This window comes from Semicossyphus pulcher, unplaced genomic scaffold, assembly GCF_022749685.1.
Source record: "Semicossyphus pulcher isolate SPU_LCO1_2020_fin unplaced genomic scaffold, fSemPul1.0.p SCAF_4, whole genome shotgun sequence".
Classification (NCBI taxonomy): Eukaryota; Metazoa; Chordata; class Actinopteri; order Labriformes; family Labridae; genus Semicossyphus; species Semicossyphus pulcher.
In genome coordinates this window covers 24,063,163-24,083,191 of record NW_027211715.1, presented here as the reverse complement: position 1 = coordinate 24,083,191, position 20,029 = coordinate 24,063,163, and the positions used below count along the sequence as shown (strand labels likewise).

The 20,029-nt window shown below is 39.7% G+C and overlaps 1 protein-coding gene across 1 annotated transcript; it reads left to right on the top strand.

Annotated features, from left to right (window-relative positions):
- The first annotated feature begins 5,949 nt into the window (after nt 1-5,949).
- Nucleotides 5,950-17,227, top strand: comp (cartilage oligomeric matrix protein). Its single transcript, XM_069680656.1, has 19 exons — nt 5,950-6,016; nt 8,651-8,724; nt 8,804-8,855; nt 9,226-9,374; nt 9,606-9,743; nt 10,268-10,345; nt 10,939-11,091; nt 11,710-11,814; nt 12,373-12,480; nt 12,567-12,726; nt 12,923-13,041; nt 13,229-13,281; nt 13,386-13,579; nt 13,665-13,843; nt 13,948-13,996; nt 14,463-14,659; nt 16,187-16,359; nt 16,608-16,747; nt 17,169-17,227. Exons 1-19 carry the CDS (start codon nt 5,950-5,952, stop codon nt 17,225-17,227), a joined length of 2,247 nt encoding a protein of 748 aa, XP_069536757.1.
- Nucleotides 17,228-20,029: the final 2,802 nt, after the last annotated feature.

The following is a 20,029-nucleotide window of genomic DNA, read 5'->3' as shown; positions in this document are numbered from 1 at the left end:
TAATAAAAGGCAAAAATGCACAAACAAAATCTAAACTCCAACAAAAGACAAAAAAGGAAAATAAAAAGACACAGCAAAAAACTTACAAACAAAACCAGGAAACTGGTAGTCCAAGGGATTACAAGGAGCCACGAGGAAATCAGGGGAGGCACGAAGAATAATCCAAAAACACGAGGAACAAAATCCCACCAGGAAGGTCAAAGTCATAGACTCCACAGGATAGACGACAATGAACTGGCAACGAGACAGGGGAGCACAAAGACTAAATAAACTTAGGAGGTGAGGCTAATCAGACACAAGTGAGACAATCAAGGGGCAGGTGAAAACAATCAGGGCAGGGCACATAATCAAACAAGCGGGAAACACAAAGGCAGGAAGTGGACCAACACGAGAGACAAGGTGACAAAGTAAAACAGGAAATGATCTAATCAAAAAGACACAAGTGAAATACTAAACTAAACGATGAAAACTCATGACAAGGGACAAAGTGACGAGGTAAAACAAGAAATTATAACTGGACATCGAAATACAAGACAAAACCAGAACTAAACTAGAAACTCATGACACTCTGACCTTAATGATACTGATGCTATTGATGATAATGACATTGAGGATGCTGTTGATGTTGATTAGGATATTCATGATGATGACGATGACTATATTGACCTTGTTGATGCTGCTGATGATTATTATAAAATAAAATAAATAAATAAAAATAAATAAAACGTCCTGTGCACTGTGCACTCTTGATCGTTGCTTGTGTTGTATTAACTCTCAGATGTACGTCGCTTTGGACAAAAGCGTCTGCTGAATGAAATTGTAACATTGTAACATTGTTATTTCCTGCGATAGCTGTCAACCAGTCCTTTGCTCCAGTCATGTTATGTTGTTACATACATGACACTAGACTCAATAACTGAATAATTGAACTAATTAAATATATAATAATTAGTTGCAGCCCTAATCTTAAGGTCCACAGTCATTTCTTATTCTTGTTGGCCCATGCACATTCTCTGACACACTGGTGCAGTCCTTAAAACATTAGGAGCAATGGTCACCTCAGTTTACAGAGCAACACAATTCTTCCTCCAAAAGGCCCCCATTCAGTCCTGTGACAAAAGTATCAGTTTGAAAGCATTACTATCTGATAGACAGTGGAAGGTCTAGAGACCTGAGATAAAATGATCGAGTCCTTAGAAATTGTGTTTCTGTATTTAATTTTTTAATGTGACATTGACCCTTTAGTGAAAATCTTTTACCTATCAGCTGAATTGTATCCATCAAATGCCCTGTAAGTATGCTTTTTTTTTTTTTTTACCTGAAATTGCTTCTTGCAACTTAAGGTTGTATTTCAATACAAAAAGGAAAAGTCGACATTACATTGTAACATTATACATTAAAAACTTTTGTTGTTACTGCTCCAGTTTAGCTGGAGAATTGTAACTACTTGACATCTGATATTTGCTGTAGCAAAGCACACATCTTTATTTTTGGCATCGTCTCCTCTACATGTCTCCGTTTGTAACTGCGGTGAAGTTAGTTTTAAGTTGGATATTCGACAGACATTCACTCAGAAGCCTGCAACATTTTCTCAGAGATGGTATAAGGACAGATTACTCCTGCCAAAGTAATCACATTACTTGTAATCAGTTCAGCAGTGCTAACCATTACACCACCGCCACCCTGAAGAGGTTACCTGGTTGGGTACATGGTTAGTCTGCCAGAGAGGGTGGGCGGAGCTAAGCGACTGCTTTTCTGGTCTCTGCGACCGTTGCGAGTAAACAGTAATCTACTATGGCTGAACAAACAAAGAAAAGATCGATGACTACAGATACAACTTCAAAAATAAGTGAAAATACAAAGAAAAAGAAACAAACTCGACGCTCAGATGAAGGCAAACAGTCTGAAAAGGAAAGCGACCGTCAGCGAGGAAATGCAAGAGTTACAACCGGAGCCAACCGTGGACGTCACACATGCAACGCTGTCTGGATATCTGGGAAGTGTGCTCCAATTTATCGCCATAGCTGCCGCCAAAGAGAACGAAACTGAGATCTTAGAGATTACGACTTTAATGATTGTTTTCCTGTCAATCTACAAGTTGAGAAATTAACTTGATGTAGGCTTGACACCAATGAGATCCTCAACATGTCATTGTAAGTTAGAGTTCATGCTGCTGATGGGAAAATACACTTATCTGTTTTTGTTTCTAACCAATACCCAAAAGACAAAACTAGGACTTTAAAAGTCATGTAGCAAAAAAGTGGCACAAAACACAGCCAGGTTTTGCAGTCACTAAAGAAATATTATGACTTTGGCTCCCCCTAGTGGTAACATCAAATATGGCACTTTGGCAGACTAGTGCAACTGACTTTCACAAAGTCACTGTCACATAATAATCTATAATTCCTTCAAGGAAAAAAAATACTAGACTGACCAGACCAGACTCGATGTTTTTAAACTTTATTAGAGGAACCTCAAAACATTCAACATTTTGTTTTATTGTTGTACATTTTGATGGACATGTGTGGACACGAGGGAGAGTAGTTGCTACCTTGATAGTGGCAGATGGGGATCCAAATTATAGAATACATTCAACTCAATTAAAATGCTAAAGTAATAGTGTCTGTGACTTTATTAATCCCCCACTGGGGGAAATTCACTTGTTTACAACAGCTCAGAGTAAAGGACCGGGTAAAACAAGTGATGGATAGAAAATAAAAGGCAAGACAAAAATAAAATAAAATGAAATGATAATTATTAATAAATATATACATATTGTATATTGGTACATTGTTCTAGAGATGCTGGAAAAGTTATCAATAAAAATAAGAGGATTTAAACAAGTGAGTGATTTTATCTACCACTCTTTCTGAGATACCTTTATTTTGATGCTTTATAAGAAGCATCCTCATCCTCGCCTTCACCCTCTTCATGGCCACAAGCAAGGTGAGATCGGCTGCTGTGTGGAGTGTAGTAGATATGGTTGCTTTTCTGATTTATTTAAAGCCTGGTTTATAATATAATGTGCTTTGTTGGACACTAGAAGATGGTGTTTTGTTAGTGTCAAGGTTTATTACTTGTTTGTCCACAGGTGGTGATGACGGCCCGACCCTCTCACGGCTCCCCCTTCACCCTCATCGAGTCCTGGGTTTGAAACCTGCTGTTCGGCTCTCCTCTGGGTGGGTCTGAGGAAGACGGCCATCATGCCCCCGCCTCGTCTTCACCTCTGAAAACCAAGGAGGAGCTGAGTGAAGGCGTTCGTAAAAGGAAGGCCAAGAAAGCAGTTTGTGTTGTTTGTGTCACAGTGCGCCGTAATTTACCCATCTGTTACTTCAACTCTCACACTTTTAAATTATTTTGGAGGTAGTTTTGCACTGCACTTATAAAAAACTTGAAAAAATAAGTGCCAAAATTCCACCTTTAAGACTTCTTTGAGACTATCGCTGGTCCAGGTCTCAGTCTGGAGCCCGCAAGTCTTCATAAACTCTCTGTTATGTTACTCTGAGGCTGCTGGGAGGTGACAGGAAAGGTCTCAGGTCAAACTCAGGTCGTGTCCTGAGAAACTTTTACGCCCCCTGCTGTGCTGACAAACTCTTGTAGCACAGGCCATAAAGCATCACTAATGAAGTTTGCAGGAGGTTGTTACATGCGACCTTTGACCTGAACATTCCTCACAGCAGCAGAGGACATCAGGGAGGTGAAAGATCTGTTGGTTACGTTTGTTGGAGCTCATGTACAGAGACCGTCTCAGTCCAGCTTCAGTCCAGATGTATACAGGACATAAAGAGACACAAATGTTTATGTCATCCACTTTGGTGACTTTTTAAAACACTCATATCTATAAGCTAAACATTTTTCTTACTCTTGAGAGACATTTTATTTTATATTTTCTGTAAAAGATGAAGATAAGAGACAGATGGAAAATTGCAGCTCACATTTAAAGGACGTAGCTACAAAAACTAATTTCTATAGATCACTTTTGGTGATTACATTTTATTTACCCCATTTTCCTGTGAAAACAAGTAATTTATGGTTGTTTTCTCGAGATCTCGACTTGTTTTTCTCGTTTTCCCGAGAGAACTAAGCTTGTTCTCTCATGATAACAGGATAATTTTCTGCCAACTAGAAAACAAAACAATAGACTTGTCACTATGATATTACAATGGCTTATCACGCTGCCACTGCCCACACTAATGAGGAGCCTAAGTTAAGCCTATTTCTATGTTCGTTTTGTGGAGCTCTGCGGATATGACTTATGATCAGCTGAGGTTATTCTGTTGTTAGCAACCAGAAATTACTCGTTATTGCGGGAAAATGGAGAAAATAAGTAAGGGATAATGTGTAGTGAGCAGGTTGTTATCGCGGAATGGAACCTTGACAGGGTGAGCAGGACCTTGTCTGACCCTCTTTACAAGGCTATTTACTTACTAAATCATTAATTTGACACAACATATTCATTGGTGTATTTTCACATACATTAAAATTAGCTACGCTAGCTGTTTTTACTCACATTAAAATGAGCTGAGCTGGCTGTTATTAGTCACATTACATTGACTACTAAAAGAAGCACTTTTTTGATTTATCATTGCAGTCTGCCATCAGACTGGTGATGGGCAGTAAAACATGGTTTCATTTAAAATAAATGAAAAAACTGATGCAGCAGAACAGAGCTCTCTATACCACACGTTCTCATTCCCTGAAAATCTGTTCACTACATTACCCAAAATGCAACTCAATCAGTTCGGTTCGGGCTCAGGTGTGTTATGCTAGTGGCAGCTAATGTAGCTTTGTGCGTCATGCAGAGGAATCGGGCCACGATGTCTGGTAAACTAACCCTAACCCTTTCAGTCAGTCAGTACAAACTCAATCTGTACAGCCAAACATCGTTCAAGCTGAAACAACTTTATTTTGATTCTACTGGCGGTACAAACGTTTTGAGATATGCTAAATATTCAGACTGTCTTTTGGGAAGGGAAAAACTCTTTGTAGATTTTTTGGAACATTCCTTCTTTTGATAAAACACATTATTGAACCATGATTAAATACATTTGGGCTACTGATCTACATTATTACAAAATGTATTTCCTGCTGTTAACAGTTTAAAGACAAGAATAAATGACTTCCACTCGTTAGTTAGCGTCCAGGACTCCAATAAGAGACAGAAACATGCTGTTGTTTGTTTTTCCACAGTGAGACTTCCCTGCTCCTTTGGGCAAGGCAGCGAGCAGGCGGGAGCAGACAGAGAGAGAGAGAGAGAGAGAGGATGTGCTGAGAGCTTATCAAGGTGATCCGGACCCAAAACCCCCCAAAACATTTAGTGCCAGGAATGTAACCAACATCTGCTGAATCCATCACACACACACACACACACACACACACACACACACACACACACAGACAGAGTAGGATGTAATGCATTTGTAATTATGAACCCGTAACACGTGTTTGATGTAAAGTCCAGACATGTTTGTGCTTTCTTTGTTATGTTACTTCATACAGATGTCAGAGGCTCAATGACACGTAAACATATAACCTTTAATACTCTATAGTAAAGCCAGTGTCGCTAATAATTGGGCAATGTGACAGCTTTAAAAACAGGCAAATAAAATGTGTTGAAAGTACCTAGATGCATTATAGCCTTCAACATATTAAACCAAATAATTGGTACTTACTATTAATTTAAAATCTGGTGTATAAAGCAGATTGAAAAGCAAATGTTATTGAATGAATGTGAGGTAAAATGCATGTTTTCAATGTGGGAGTTCTTATTCCCTTTCCATCCTTAGAAAGTGCTTTGTGGAGACGCTTTGGGGGAAAGGATGGGGATGTCAGCCAGGGAGGGGGAGGTGGAGGGGGGGTATAAAAACCCAGAGCAGGGGAGGACAGAGAGCTGGATCCAGGTTTTCAGGAGGAGCACAGAGTCTGAGGCTGAGGAGCACAAAGTCGACCATGCTGAGGTTTCTCGTGCTGACCTGTGCGCTGTGCATGGGGGGGGACGCCGCAGTTGGGCAGAGAGGTGAGGAACATGTTTCATGTATATTTAGAGTCATTATTTTGGATTTGGGTTTAGACATGGGAAACGATGAGATTAAACTCGATTCATCTTCCTTGGGGAATTAGATTTAAGTTTTACGGAATCAAAGTTACCTCAATCTCTATTACATTCTACGTAAAACTGCATGTATGTATAATAACTGCACAGTAGAGTTTATAATTTATGAAAATGGAGAAACAGCACAAGCAAAGTGTCAAAAATGGAAAGTTAGGTTTCAAACATCAGCAAATTTGTGTTTATTTGTCAAGAAAGGGTTGAGCTTATTTTACTTTGTTTTCATCTTACGTATCTTAGTTTTCTGTGCACAACTGTTGTCACACTCAATGAGGAAAAACAATCAGCCTGAGAGCCTGAGGCCTCTGCTGTAGGATACTATGTGATTAACCATTAGCAGTGAGAGTGATTTATTTCAGGTATCTCTTCTCTCTGCTGTGGATCCGTTCAGTAAACAGAGCCGCTTCTAATGGGAAGACCACATTTGCTGCGCTTCACGCTCAGGAGAGTTCTGGGGGGGGGGGGTCTTTGGGTCAATTAGTCGAAGAAACATGTTGACTCTACAACTGAACTCTTATTTATCGAAGGAAAAGCTAAACAGAACATTTTCCACAAAATCTGCAGCTTTATTTTAGAGTTAAATGTCAAACTTTAAGTCTTTGTTTATTTGTTCATCTACAGACCCACAACTTTACTGCTTTGGTTCCTCCCCCTTCCCTTGTTTTGGGCTAGCAGGCCAAAAAGACCCTAAAAACCATCTGTTTACTACCTACCTTAAAGAGTAACTGCACACTTCAACATGTTTTTTGAGCTGTAATCTAAATTATATTGCTGTACTGTGATGAAACACATCAATGCTGGTGTTAATATTGACAAATTTATTTTAAAAGATCTGCATTTTATGGGTTGGAAATGGCTCAACATGGCATCTACTGTTTGAAATCAGCCCTGGACCTTGCCAGCCGATGGTGATGTAGAGACGACCGTTTGGGACAAAATTACATCATGAAATGTATTTTTAAAAAAGGAACGTTAAAGCCTGTCAATGCACGCGCAGTCGGCGCATGCGCACTTGCATTGCCTCGGCTCCGAAAGCTCCGGCTTCAGGTATTGGTGGGGCTGGAGGCAATGGCTCGAACTGATACGGCTCGGGACCACCACGTTCCTCCACCACACTAACGTGTAAAGGACTCTGGAGGGGGAGAGGTCCTCCACCTCAAAAGAGCCCTCTGTGGCATATGTGCCTTATGACTCTGTGTCGCTTTTTTTAAGTGAGTGATACATACAACTGTTAAAGAAAGCAGGATGATATTTTTTGTCCGCCAGGTTAAATGAAACAGATAAAGTCAGCAAATCAAAATGAGAAAAACTCTTGGTTCAAATATGTCTATGTATTTTTATTATTTATTATCTAAACTGAGAAATGAAATATTTATCCGTATATATAATATTTATTAAAAGTGTAAGCAAAACAAGCTTACTGATGTGTGAGTCAGTCAAGGTAGCTTACATTAACTAACAACCTAGCAGTCAATTGCTGTTCTTATATCTTTCTACTTAAGTTATATTTTATAAATCATTACGTACTGGCAGGATAGTCACAACAGCTAAGATTAGCATTATTCCTAATGCTGCTTAATTTTAGCTAGCTTACACAACCATAGGCTAAGAATTGATGCCTTTCCTTATGTATCATGTAGCAGGTGATGTTAGAGCTTGAATGCTAACCTTAGCTGTTGTCTAACAGTCGCTTAAAAATATGTTTTACCTTAAAATATGACCTCTAGATTTCACTAACCATTGTCTTTTCACTTGCTAACCAATAGTCAGGTGGTTATATTATTATGATTTGTCAGATAGGTTACTTCTTATTATAGAATTTGCAAAGCTGAAATAGAGCAATAAAACAATATAAAAGCATTTGAGCTTCCCACCCTGAGGCTGATGAGGAACTACAGATGTTTGAAAGAGACCAACCTGCATAGAAACTCCACTCACTGTATGACAGAGTTGAAATTCAGCGACCTCCGGAGAGTTTAGTGCCTGTAAATCTCGAGCCTTTTAAGTGTATCTCACAGAAAATCTTGTATCGTTCCATATCTGGAAAATCAATTTTGCATCTGCAATGAAAACATCTCCGACTCCAGAGAATGCGTGGGGAGGGGATACAAATGAGGCCTGCGGTGGCTGAGGAACGTCGGGTATTTGTCAAGCGATGGATCATGTACATGTTTGCTCCCCAGTGAGCATCTCCCAGCCTGCAGGAGGACTGATGAGGTGCAAAGACTTTACATCTTTTAGGTTTGCGTTTCATCAACCGGATAATGTGTTTATCAAGAGTGACACTTTTGTCTTGATATAAACTTTATAGGCTTTGTTTGCTCTGATATTGATGATGGTTGGTATTTCGTGCGGTCAAGACCTTTTTCTCAAAGTTGTATTTCTTTATTTGTCATTCAGTCCACATAAATTGGTGTTTTTAGAACAGCCTGTTGTTACTCTTTAGCTTCAACTGTTTGACTAGGTTGGTAAATCAGCTGGTAGTTATACCCATGCTTGTGTTATCTCCTAAAACTGTTGTAATGATTTTATTATTTTCAGATGGAGAAATTATCAGTCAGATTAAAATGACAAACCTGGCGCTGGCTGAGATTAAAGAGCTTCTGAAACAGCAGGTAAAAAAACACTTACAGTACTATCAGATTCATGCAGGTGCTAAGGATTGTGATCTAACTTCTGGTTGTATTTTTCCAGATCAAAGAGATAGTGTTCCTGAAGAACACGGTGATGGAGTGTGAAGCCTGCGGTGAGTTGACCAGCCGAACAGAAACCCTCATCCGTGATTTTTTTTTACGCATTAGACACATTTTTCACATTTTTCTGTTCTTCAATGATCTTAAAACTTCAATTTTTCAGTTACGTTTAAATCTTTGGTTCAGATTATGTTTATGATGACAGCAAAATTTACATACCTTTCATTCTATTTTACACTTTAAGATACAACTTTGAGTTCTGCATAGGATTCTGTGTACAAGAACTTTATTGAGAAACAATAAAACAATATATAATCATGTTTAAGGGAGTTATATATCATCATATAAAGCTAATAAACTACAGAATCTGCCAGAATAAGCTGAAATAAAGACACTTACATATTTGACCTTCTCTCTCCTCAGGGATGGGGGGAGTGCAGCCACGCCCCTCCTGCGTTCCTAACCCATGCCACCCAGGGGTGAAGTGTATGGAGACACCTCAGGGGATAAAGTGTGGACCCTGTCCTGACGGCATGGAGGGGAACGGCACCCACTGCGCTGATGTGGACGAGGTACACAAAGATAGAGAAGATAGAGAGTTTGGTTTTTACAGTTTAATATAGGTTTGGTAAATGTTGGAGTATATTTAGATTAAAAAATAGACACAGACAGAAACTTAAATAAAAACGTCCACATATTGATCTGAAGCTTAAAAGACATCTGAATGCTTCTCATTGTAACTACATTTTGATTCTTTATAAAAGTTTTGATGTTTCGTGTTTCTGTGTCTTTGTCGTCATTAGTGCACAGTGATGCCGTGTCACATGGGTGTGCGCTGCATAAACACTTCCCCTGGTTTCCGCTGTGGTTCCTGTCCTGCTGGATACACCGGCCCTCAGGTCCAGGGTGTCGGCCTTGCCTACGCCAAGGCCAACAAACAGGTCAGTGTTAAGAAACACACAAACATACAAACAAACAAGCCAAAAAACTTTGTGACATCACAAAGTGCAGCCTCAGCAGGTGTCGAAGAGCTGGCCAATCAGAAGAAAGTGGGCTTGTATGGGAGGGGTTTCTTAAAGGGACAGAACTGACTGAGTCGTTTCAGGACGCTGAATTAATTAAAATATTCTATGATTTTCCCTTTTTGAGATTGTTGATATTTTATTAAAGTTTTAATATGCAGCCCAACATGTTTAATTTTTTCCTCCCGCCACCTCCTCCTCTACATTCATCAGCAGCTCCTCCTCACTCTCTCTGTACTTACAGTTTGTCAGACAGCGATCACTGGTCTGTATCAGCACCGCCTCAGCCCTAAACACAGCACTGTCTTCACTCTACTGCACTTTTTTTCTTTCTCTTACTCCTGTCTTGACGTGAAAGGAGGTACTTGTTTGCTCTTTGTGTGCTGATATGGACCTACAGTATGTGCCTGAAATAAAGTAAAGTGTCTGTTTGTCCTCTCAAGGTCTGCAAAGACATCAACGAGTGTGAAGGTGCCAACAACGGGGGTTGTGTGGCTAACTCTGTCTGTATGAACACGCCTGTGAGTTTAAACAAGAGCAGTATGCATTAACTGTCATATTAGAGGGACGTCTGCTGCTAATATAGTGCCTCAAGAGTAATTCATTTTTTGTTCTGTTATACAGCATTTTAATATTCATCATGATTACCTGTGGCTAAAGGAGCCCTTTAAAGCTATTTTTACACTATACAATAACTTGCTGGTTAATTACACACTGTATGGTAGGTACAATAAAGTCATAATATGTGTCACACCATGGCACACCAGATTGTGTTACGAAGGCCTGGTGAATTATTGAGCTACAATGTTGAAAAATTTGCAAGCCGAGACACACAATCAACTTGTATCATTAGCCTTTGCTCTTATATTTTGAAAATCCAACATACAAAAACACAGACATAAACCATAGTCCCTTTTTATATTCGCCTCCATCTTATTTGTTAATGTTCATGTCAGATATCTTCTGGGACTGACCAAAAGCGCACAGTGTGTAGGGACCTTACTCAGGGCAGTCTTTGGAGGTTTGAAATCACAATAATCCTAATAGAGGAACATAAACTGATAAGGGCCCTTATCAGTAACTTGATGTGTTTGGTTCCTGTGTGTGTGAACAGGGCTCGTTCAGGTGCGGTCCCTGTAAGACCGGCTATGTTGGGGATCAGCGTCGGGGCTGTAAGCTGGAGAGAGCTTGTGGGAACGGCCAACCCAATCCCTGCCATGCCAGCGCTGAGTGCATCGTCCATCGAGAGGGTAAAATCGAGTGCCAGGTGAATAAATTAAACTCTCCTTTTCCATTTCTTAGGTCCTATTTTTTAGAGCAATAACTGGGCGGTTTAACCGTTTGCAGCCCTAATGATTAAAGGATTATATAACTTGATTTTATAGTGAAATCTTCATTATTCACTCCTGAAAGTTTTGGTACATTAGTTTCTCTTTGCTGAGTTATCTCTCAAGATGGACTAATAACATCTGAAGTTGGTATCGGCTAATGGGAAATTGAGGTGGTTGTTTTTGGCGTGTCACAGCCCTGATTTGTGATAGTGTTAATAATATATTTATCCCATCTCATGTAAGAGCGCTCTGTCATTGAAGACACACTTACTCATGTTGTTCCCTCGTGTCTTGATCCTTGCTTGTGCTGTACTAACTCTCAGATGTACATTGCTTTGGACAAGAGCGTCTTTTGGCCTCCTGCTTTAAATATAAAAGTTACAGAGTTTGTAACGTTTTCTTACTAAATATGTAATTCTGAGCACTTGTGCCAGATGTATTGCGAAATCAAAGGTCTGTCTGATCACTTAAGGTCATCTGTTACTGTGAGAAGTGCACAACAGGGCCAATGAAAACACTGTGTGACGATCAGAAAACATTCTCCATCCTCACAGTGTGGAGTCGGATGGGCTGGCAATGGCTACCTCTGCGGGCCGGACATTGACATTGACGGTGTCCCTGATGAGAAGCTGGCCTGTCCTGAGAGGAACTGCAACAAGGTCAGTCATCTGCAAAGAATATTTACAGACTTTAAGCAGATGTAGATATAATATACTGTATATAACTTGTGATAAATTAGAGCATTGTAAATAAAGTTACATTTCATTAAAGAGGGGGTATTATGCTGTTTCACATTTTGAGATTGCACTTTGTGACGTCACAAAGTGCAGACTTAGCAGGCTTTGGAGAGCTGGCCAATTAGAAGAAAGTGTCCTTGTAGGGGCGGGGTTTCTTAAAGGGACAGAGCTGACTGAGTTGCTTCAGGCAGAGGCTGTATGAGGGCCTGCACAGAGCACCAGTGTGAGAAAAATTATTAGTTTTTTTAACCGTAAATTATGCTAAGCTACTCCACAGGTATCACAGAGTGAAATATGAAGCTTGAAATTAGCATAATATCCCCCCTTTAACACTTTGTCAGAATGGTTCTTAGAAGTATTCTAAGGTTGGGTTTTGGGTTTCAAATGCTTTGATACAACAAACCTCTTTTATTCGAAGAATTTCTTGAGTTAGTTTTCCCTCCTGCTGTCGTCTTTCTTAGTGACTGATTTACGTTTCAGGATAACTGTCTCACTGTGCCGAACTCGGGTCAAGAAGACGCCGACGGGGATGGAATCGGAGACGCCTGCGATGAGGATGCAGATGGAGATGGGATCCTCAACACACAGGTTCATGCAGAAAAATCCATAGCCAGTGTATAAATATGTTTCATAAGGCCACTGTACATGCAGAGACTCAAACAGCTTCTTTACAGGATAACTGCGTGTTGGTGCCAAATGTGGACCAGAGGAACATCGATGAGGATGACTTCGGCGACGCTTGTGACAACTGCCGCGCTGTCAAAAACAACGACCAAAAAGACACTGATGTGGACAAATTTGGAGATGAATGCGATGAGGACATTGATGGAGATGGTTAGTATTCTGCATATTGATGTTATTAGATATGAACAGTGGGTGAGAGATCGTTAATTTAAAATGGATTGAAGTAAATTTAAAGACACCACAACAATTAAAAAATGTTTGTATATGTAAAAATCTCAGTTATGTTATCAACAAGGGGGGAATTAAAAGTTACTTTGTCAATCACTGATGTCCACTTTAACCTCAGGAATCCTCAATCACATGGATAACTGCAAAAGGGTTCCCAACGCTGACCAGAAAGACCGTGATGGAGACAAAGTGGGAGACGCCTGCGACAGCTGTCCTTACGTTCCAAACCCTGAGCAGGTCAGAGAAGGGTTTTAATAACTACACTGACAAATGACACATGCACAAAAAGCTTAAATAACTTAACAACAGCTTAAAATAACTAAAATTGTTTAACTTCTCACCTTGCTGCAGTGATGAAAATGTGTACTCCAGGTTGTACAGACCTTGTAGATTTTCCATACTAACAGTAACTGATCATTCTCAGACCGACGTGGACAACGACTTGATTGGAGACCCCTGTGACACCAACAAGGACAGGTAATCTGTCGCCTCAATAAACCCATCACATATGATTATTTTTTAATAATGAGCATATTGGAGAGCAGAATCAGCATGTGCCAATAAAAGTCTCTCTCGTCCAGTGACGGCGACGGCCACCAAGATTCTCGGGACAACTGTCCAGCCGTCATCAACAGCTCCCAGCTGGACACGGACAAGGACGGCAAGGGAGACGAGTGTGATGATGATGATGATAACGACGGCATCCCGGACCTGCTGCCGCCTGGTCCCGACAACTGCCGTCTGATCCCCAACCCCCTGCAGGAGGACTCTGACGGTGGGTGTCGTTCCTTTTCTCACTTCTAGAGAAGAACAATTAAGAGAAAATTCTTAAGACAGACAGCAACCCTTTGTCTTCTCAGGCGACGGTGTGGGTAATATATGCGAGACGGATTTCGACAACGACACCATCGTGGACACCATCGACGTTTGTCCGGAAAACGCTGAGGTCACCCTCACCGACTTCAGGGAGTACCAGACCGTTGTTTTAGATCCAGAGGGAGACGCACAGATCGACCCCAACTGGGTGGTGCTGAACCAGGTTAGATGTTCCTGTTTTGCTCTTTATTTTTTGCTTGTGTCCTTAACACAACGTCTTTTTTGGCCAATTAAACTTCCCTAAAATCCACTCTTCTCTTTGTGCAGGGAAGAGAGATCGTGCAGACTATGAACAGTGATCCTGGCTTGGCCGTTGGTGAGTTAAGTATATCTGCTTTTTCAAGAACTAGTCTGTCATTTTGGGAACATGGCAATGGCTCCTTGCTGAGAGAAGATCAATACCAAGAAGGAAGAGTAGTCATAAGCACAGCCAACCTGTAATCCACAGAGTAATTACACACCAGAATCACAGCTGACACCCGTGAATGTGATTAGATAACTATGATGGTAAAAGTTAAAAATGCTATTGGGCATTAACTTGAAAAAGAATTGTTTGTTTAAACATCACTTATAAAAATTAAAAGATGTAATTCCAAGATTAACTCTGGAAACAAGGTGAGTGTGCTAACTAACAAGCTAACTCCGTCCAAAAAACATCCAAAACATCTACATACTAGCATAGGCTATCTAAAGCTTAAAATTACCATGTTTGTCCGTAGTTCTTTAAAGCATCACTTCTCAGTCCTTTAAGATAGCCATTGACTCCTGCTTGTCTCCACCAGGTTACACTGCTTTCAGCGGTGTGGATTTTGAAGGGACGTTTCACGTGAACACGGTAACGGACGACGACTACGCTGGATTTATCTTCGGGTACCAGGACAGCTCCAGTTTCTACGTGGTGATGTGGAAGCAGGTGGAGCAGATCTACTGGCAGGCAAACCCATTCAGAGCCGTGGCAGAACCGGGCATTCAACTCAAGGTAGTCTACTCATCTAGCAAAGACCAAAAAAAATATATGCTACAATATATTTGCATTTTAGATTTTTTGATGGTTTTTATTCCCTGCTGGATGGGAAAATAGAGAAATACTCAGGGACACCTTTAACTGCAAACACGACCCTTTCTGGAAGCAATCCAGCCACTTCTTAGCAGAGCAGTCTAGTTAATAATACCAGTTTTACTTTATCATAAGAAGCTATTTATAAAGGCTTTATAAATTCGTATTGATGGCTAATAAATCATTTATTAATGCCTTTGAATTAGTTTCGGGTTGCCAGGTTGTGTAAAATCCTCCTCTAGCATGATTTTTCCTTGTTTGTTAAGCTATCTGTAGTTCATTTCAGAAACCCCTCTTATGGACTGTTTAACTGTTTACCTCCTGGAAAAAGGCTGCAAAAGTCAGTCAACTGCATCTGTAAAAAGTGAATCAACAATTAAAAAAGAGCTGTCAAAATAATCCTTACAGTCTGCAGTCTTAGTTATGAAGCTGATTTTGGTTGAAAAGTGTTTAAGAGTCCAAAACGGGCCTGTGTCCACTAAGAGCGTTTCTCTGCTGGATGGAATATTTTTACAAACTCATAACTCATAGGAGAAAAAAGATAATGTTCACTAAAGTCTTACAAATGATCTGTAAAGCATTATTAGACAATATATTAGCTAAACAGGGATCTGATCTGATTTAATTTGACTGTTTCTTGATTGATTAGCAATTTAAAAGACAATTGATAGTGATAGGGCCATATTACAAGTTACAACAACATAACTGATAGCTAATTAGCTACAGTTAGAAAACAGCTAATGTCTGCATTCACTTCCGAGCTAATATTGCGGTTTGATGGTGTAACAGGATACAATAGGAAAGGTACTTCCTAGCTAACAGTAATGTTAGCCAGCTAACAGTAAAGTGAAAGTCGAGCCATATTTCAAGATCAAACAACATATTGATAATTCATTAGCTACCAACAGCTTGGATACAACAGCTAACGTAAGTCTTCAACTAATTGTTAGCTAAAATTTGCGTTAGCTAAGAGTTTACACTTTTCCTATTGTATCCTTTAACACTATCAGTGGTTAAGTTAGCTTGAAAGGGGTTGCATGCTAACGTTGACTGTTATTACTGGGTTACGTTGTTTTATCTTGATCTACGGCCTAATGTGCAACTGAGAAGCAGTTAAAACAATTATTCGTTCATGCAACTGTTAATCTGGAAACACGTGTAAGATATGATAACAGACTTTTCCCACCGTGACTGTTGAGGAAAATGGCTGCCGTGTGAATATGGTGACGTGATCACAACTTATATTAATGGTGCGTTATCACATAATGGTGCAGAATATCAGTATGTCTTTGAGGCAGAGCTGCTCTAGAGGAAGAAACTACCTCTGTGCGCATCTGTTAAAAGTTGATTATATTCAGTCTTAACAATAGCTTTAAAAAACATGTGATCAAAGGACATTGAAGGTTGGTCCAGATAATAACACTTCTTGTTATTTGTGGTTTTGAAAAGGCTGTCAAGTCCGACACGGGTCCTGGTGAAAACCTAAGGAACGCTCTGTGGCACACCGGCGACACCAGCGACCAGGTCAAACTCCTCTGGAAGGACTCTCGCAACGTCGGCTGGAAGGACAAGACTTCTTACCGCTGGTTCCTCCAACACCGGCCCGCTGACGGCTACATCAGGTGGGTTCACTTACAGGAAAACCCCGACACGAGTTAACAGGAAGTTAGTTATTTTCAAATCAAGTTCCTCTTCCTTGTGATGTTTAGCCTAGCTTAGCACAAAAACTGGAAGGTTGGTAAAACTGTACCAAAACAGAAAAAATAAAATAAAATCTCCCAACTGCTTCTAATTAATTTTGTTTACAAACTTACAAAGCCTGAATCAATTTGTGCTGTGAGATGCTGTTACCTTCTCCATCTCTGTGCAGAGTTCGTTTCTACGAGGGTCCTCAGATGGTGGCGGACACAGGCGTCATCATAGACGCCACAATGAGAGGAGGTCGACTGGGAGTCTTCTGCTTCTCCCAGGAGAACATCATCTGGGCCAACCTGCGTTATCGCTGCAATGGTGGGTCAAGTTCGCCCTCCCCAACATCAACATTTTTTAAATAATGCCTTCTTTTTTGCAAATTTAAATTACCCTAATATTATCTTCTAAGTACTTAGGAATTAATAAACATTCAAACTGTTTTTTTTTTTTAAATTAACAAGGTCAAGCAACACCGCTTTCAGTTATTTCAAAGCTTCAATACCCTTAAATAAAGTAAAGTAAAAAGAAAAGAAAAACACAGAAGATGTCAGCATGTCTGTACATTTCGTCCTGTGTTTAACTGTTTTTTGTTTAATTTGGGGTGTGTAAACTTTTTTAAATAGCCAAAAATAAATGCGAAATAGTGATACAAATGCTGCCTTTTCCCACTTCCCTGACAGTTTTTTCTTGCTGCTCCTTCTGTAGACTAAATTTCACTTCCTGTCTTTTCCGTCTCCAGACACCATTCCTGAGGACTTTGACACCTACAGAGCCCAGCAGGTCCAGCTGGCAAACTGATAACAGACCAGCCAAGGGGATTCTGGGAACGCTTTCTGACGCACAACTGGGATCAGAAATAAAACCACTCTGAAGATGTTTATAAAAACAAAATTCCTCCTGACAGAAGAGTAAACTCCACAGCAGTAAAAAATCTTAAATTTTTAATCTAAATATACTGATAATGTAACATGAATTGGTCAAATGTTTTTGTTGTTTTGCTACAATTTGTCCACTGTATATTTACATTACAATTAATACGTTTTAAAGATCTACTGCAAAGATGCAACTGTCAATCATTAATAAATGTGAATTTTGGTACATCCTGTCCTGTATTTAAACACTGAGAAGTTTACTTGACAGCTGGTCTGATTTTGATAGATTAACAATACTGACTCTTGCCTTAAATCGATAATTATAAAAAAATTGCTTCTCAACTACGATGAAATAATCTTGTAAACTTGGCTGGGAAAAAATGGCTGGAAATAATAGCGTTTTCCTCTTAATGCAATTTTTTAAATCTAGAGAAGTGATTTTGTAAATGAAGTGTATTATTGGTAATTTATTACACAGCTGTGTTATTCTGATTGGTTAATTGCGGCATTCCGAGGTCTGCTATTTCTCAATAGCAGACTGTTGCTATGAAGAACAGACAGTTGCTAGGGATGTGGCTCTAATCACACAATCCGGAAGACTAACTGTAATAATATCAGTCCGCCGGAAGAAGTCCGGTAAATTTGACGTCGGCCTGTTTACAGAGGGAAAACTAGAAAAGAGACGAAACAATGGAGAGAAAGCATTAAAGCTGTATGTACAAAACTGAAGACGGCACATGAAAGCAAACAGAACACGGTGTTTAAAGACGGTGGTTGGAAAAGAAAAAGTCAACAGACTCCGACAGTGACGAGACAGAAAACCTGGATCAGGTGCTGCTCTGACTCCTGCACAGCTACACTGTAAAAACATTTGATTTTAAGTAACAGACGTGGCTTTTTTTCAAACTCAACAGCTTTTAGTGGAAATCAACATTCTGAACATTTCACAAGCATGCACATATCCAAAATAATCTTTTAAATTTTGCATTTGGAAATACAGATTACAAAATAGAAACAATAGCAAAGACAATATACAACAGGATTGAAACACCATGCATGTCCACAGCAACAAGCTGCGGTGTTGAAAAATGACATCGGACAGTTTTTTTTCTTTTAAATCAGCGTATTCTGCAAATCAAGACTATGTGCAGAGAAAAATCTGTCTTCCACATTCAATTTAATCGACAATTTTCTTTCATCTTATAAACAAATGGTCACATAAGGAGAATCACATGGCAACAAATAAATAGCTACAGATCTTTTACTACGACTTACAGGACAACAGTGATATAATGCTATTCTCACTATAAGCTAGTGGAACTTAAACTGTTTTTCCAGAGAGAGCTGAAGAGTCGTTTAGAAAACCCCGTGTTATTAAAGGGAGATTTTATTCAGACCTAAAACACTCTGGGAACAAGCAGTAAAGACCGAGCAGCGACTCTTTGCTTTCATCCCGGGACCGAGGATAAAGTTTTAAACACACGACTCCTGTTTGAGCTTCACTCGTCTGCTTGTTAAGTTTAAGACGACATTTAGCCTCATTCTTTTTAGCACACCGGCAACACAGGTTGTGCTAAAAAGTAAAGCGCGAAAATGGTGTCTCAGACTTAAAAAAAAGCAAGCGAGTCAAGACAGAGTAGTTTACAAGATGTAGAAAATATGTTTTGAGGTGATTTGTTCGTCTTCTCTGTTTGTAAATTTGACTTTCAGCTTTTGTTTTCCATATTTCAGTGTCTACGTTCAGCAATTTTGGGTGAAATTAGCGTGGTCTCAAAATGCAAATACACATGTTAGAGATTCTACACGAAATACTGATTTAACTCTACTAGAGAGTTGTTGCTTTTTACCCAAATAACTGCATTTCAAAATAATAATATTAAATAATAATTTCAGATTTTTTGTCTTTGATGCTTCGGCAAAATTGTGCCTGAAATTTTCATGGCAATAAACTTTCGTGGCCCTGAACCTCCTGTGTAAAGGTGTATTAGCTGCCTGAATTGGAACTCAAATCTTAACCTATTTAGTGTCGCTGTTCGCTAACCTGGGACAACTAGATGTTGTCACTTTTCATTTAATTTCTTCAACATATCTAACATCTCTTCTGCAGTACATCACGCTACATCCACCATGTTTTTTGTACTAATTTGGATTTTAAGCAGCCAGAAACTGGAGTAGATAAAACACGGCGCACTGGACGAGTTTGCCATGATTTCATTTAAACGGAATAAACATTTTAAAAACGTGTAATCTGCATTTCAGAGTTCCAGCTAACTTCATGGGGAGAGGACAGTGTTGCAACACGACATAACTCCTGCAGCAGCAGTATTTTGAGTCAAGGTTACGATGCAGACTGCTTCACAGGAGTACTATCGACGCTGCAAATAACTAAGGCCAAACTAGCATCACTGCAAGAACTGTGATTGTGTTTTCATGAGGGGGATAAATAACAAAAAACAAATACATTCGGAGTGCCGTTCCTTTCCAACACGAGAGCGCAAGCTGCACTGGAGTAAGCCCTTTCTGGTTTTGCATCCCCTAAAATCTTCACAGATAAAAAACAAGACAAGCCAAAATATAGTTTACAAAGGAAAATAGAGAATTCATCTTTTTCTTTGACATGAAAATATCTCCGGAGTATACATCTGGAGTGAAACAGTCAGCATTCACATCGGGCAGAACAGTCCCTGCTCAAAAGCCAGGAAGTCACAAATAAAGTGCGAAGCAACTA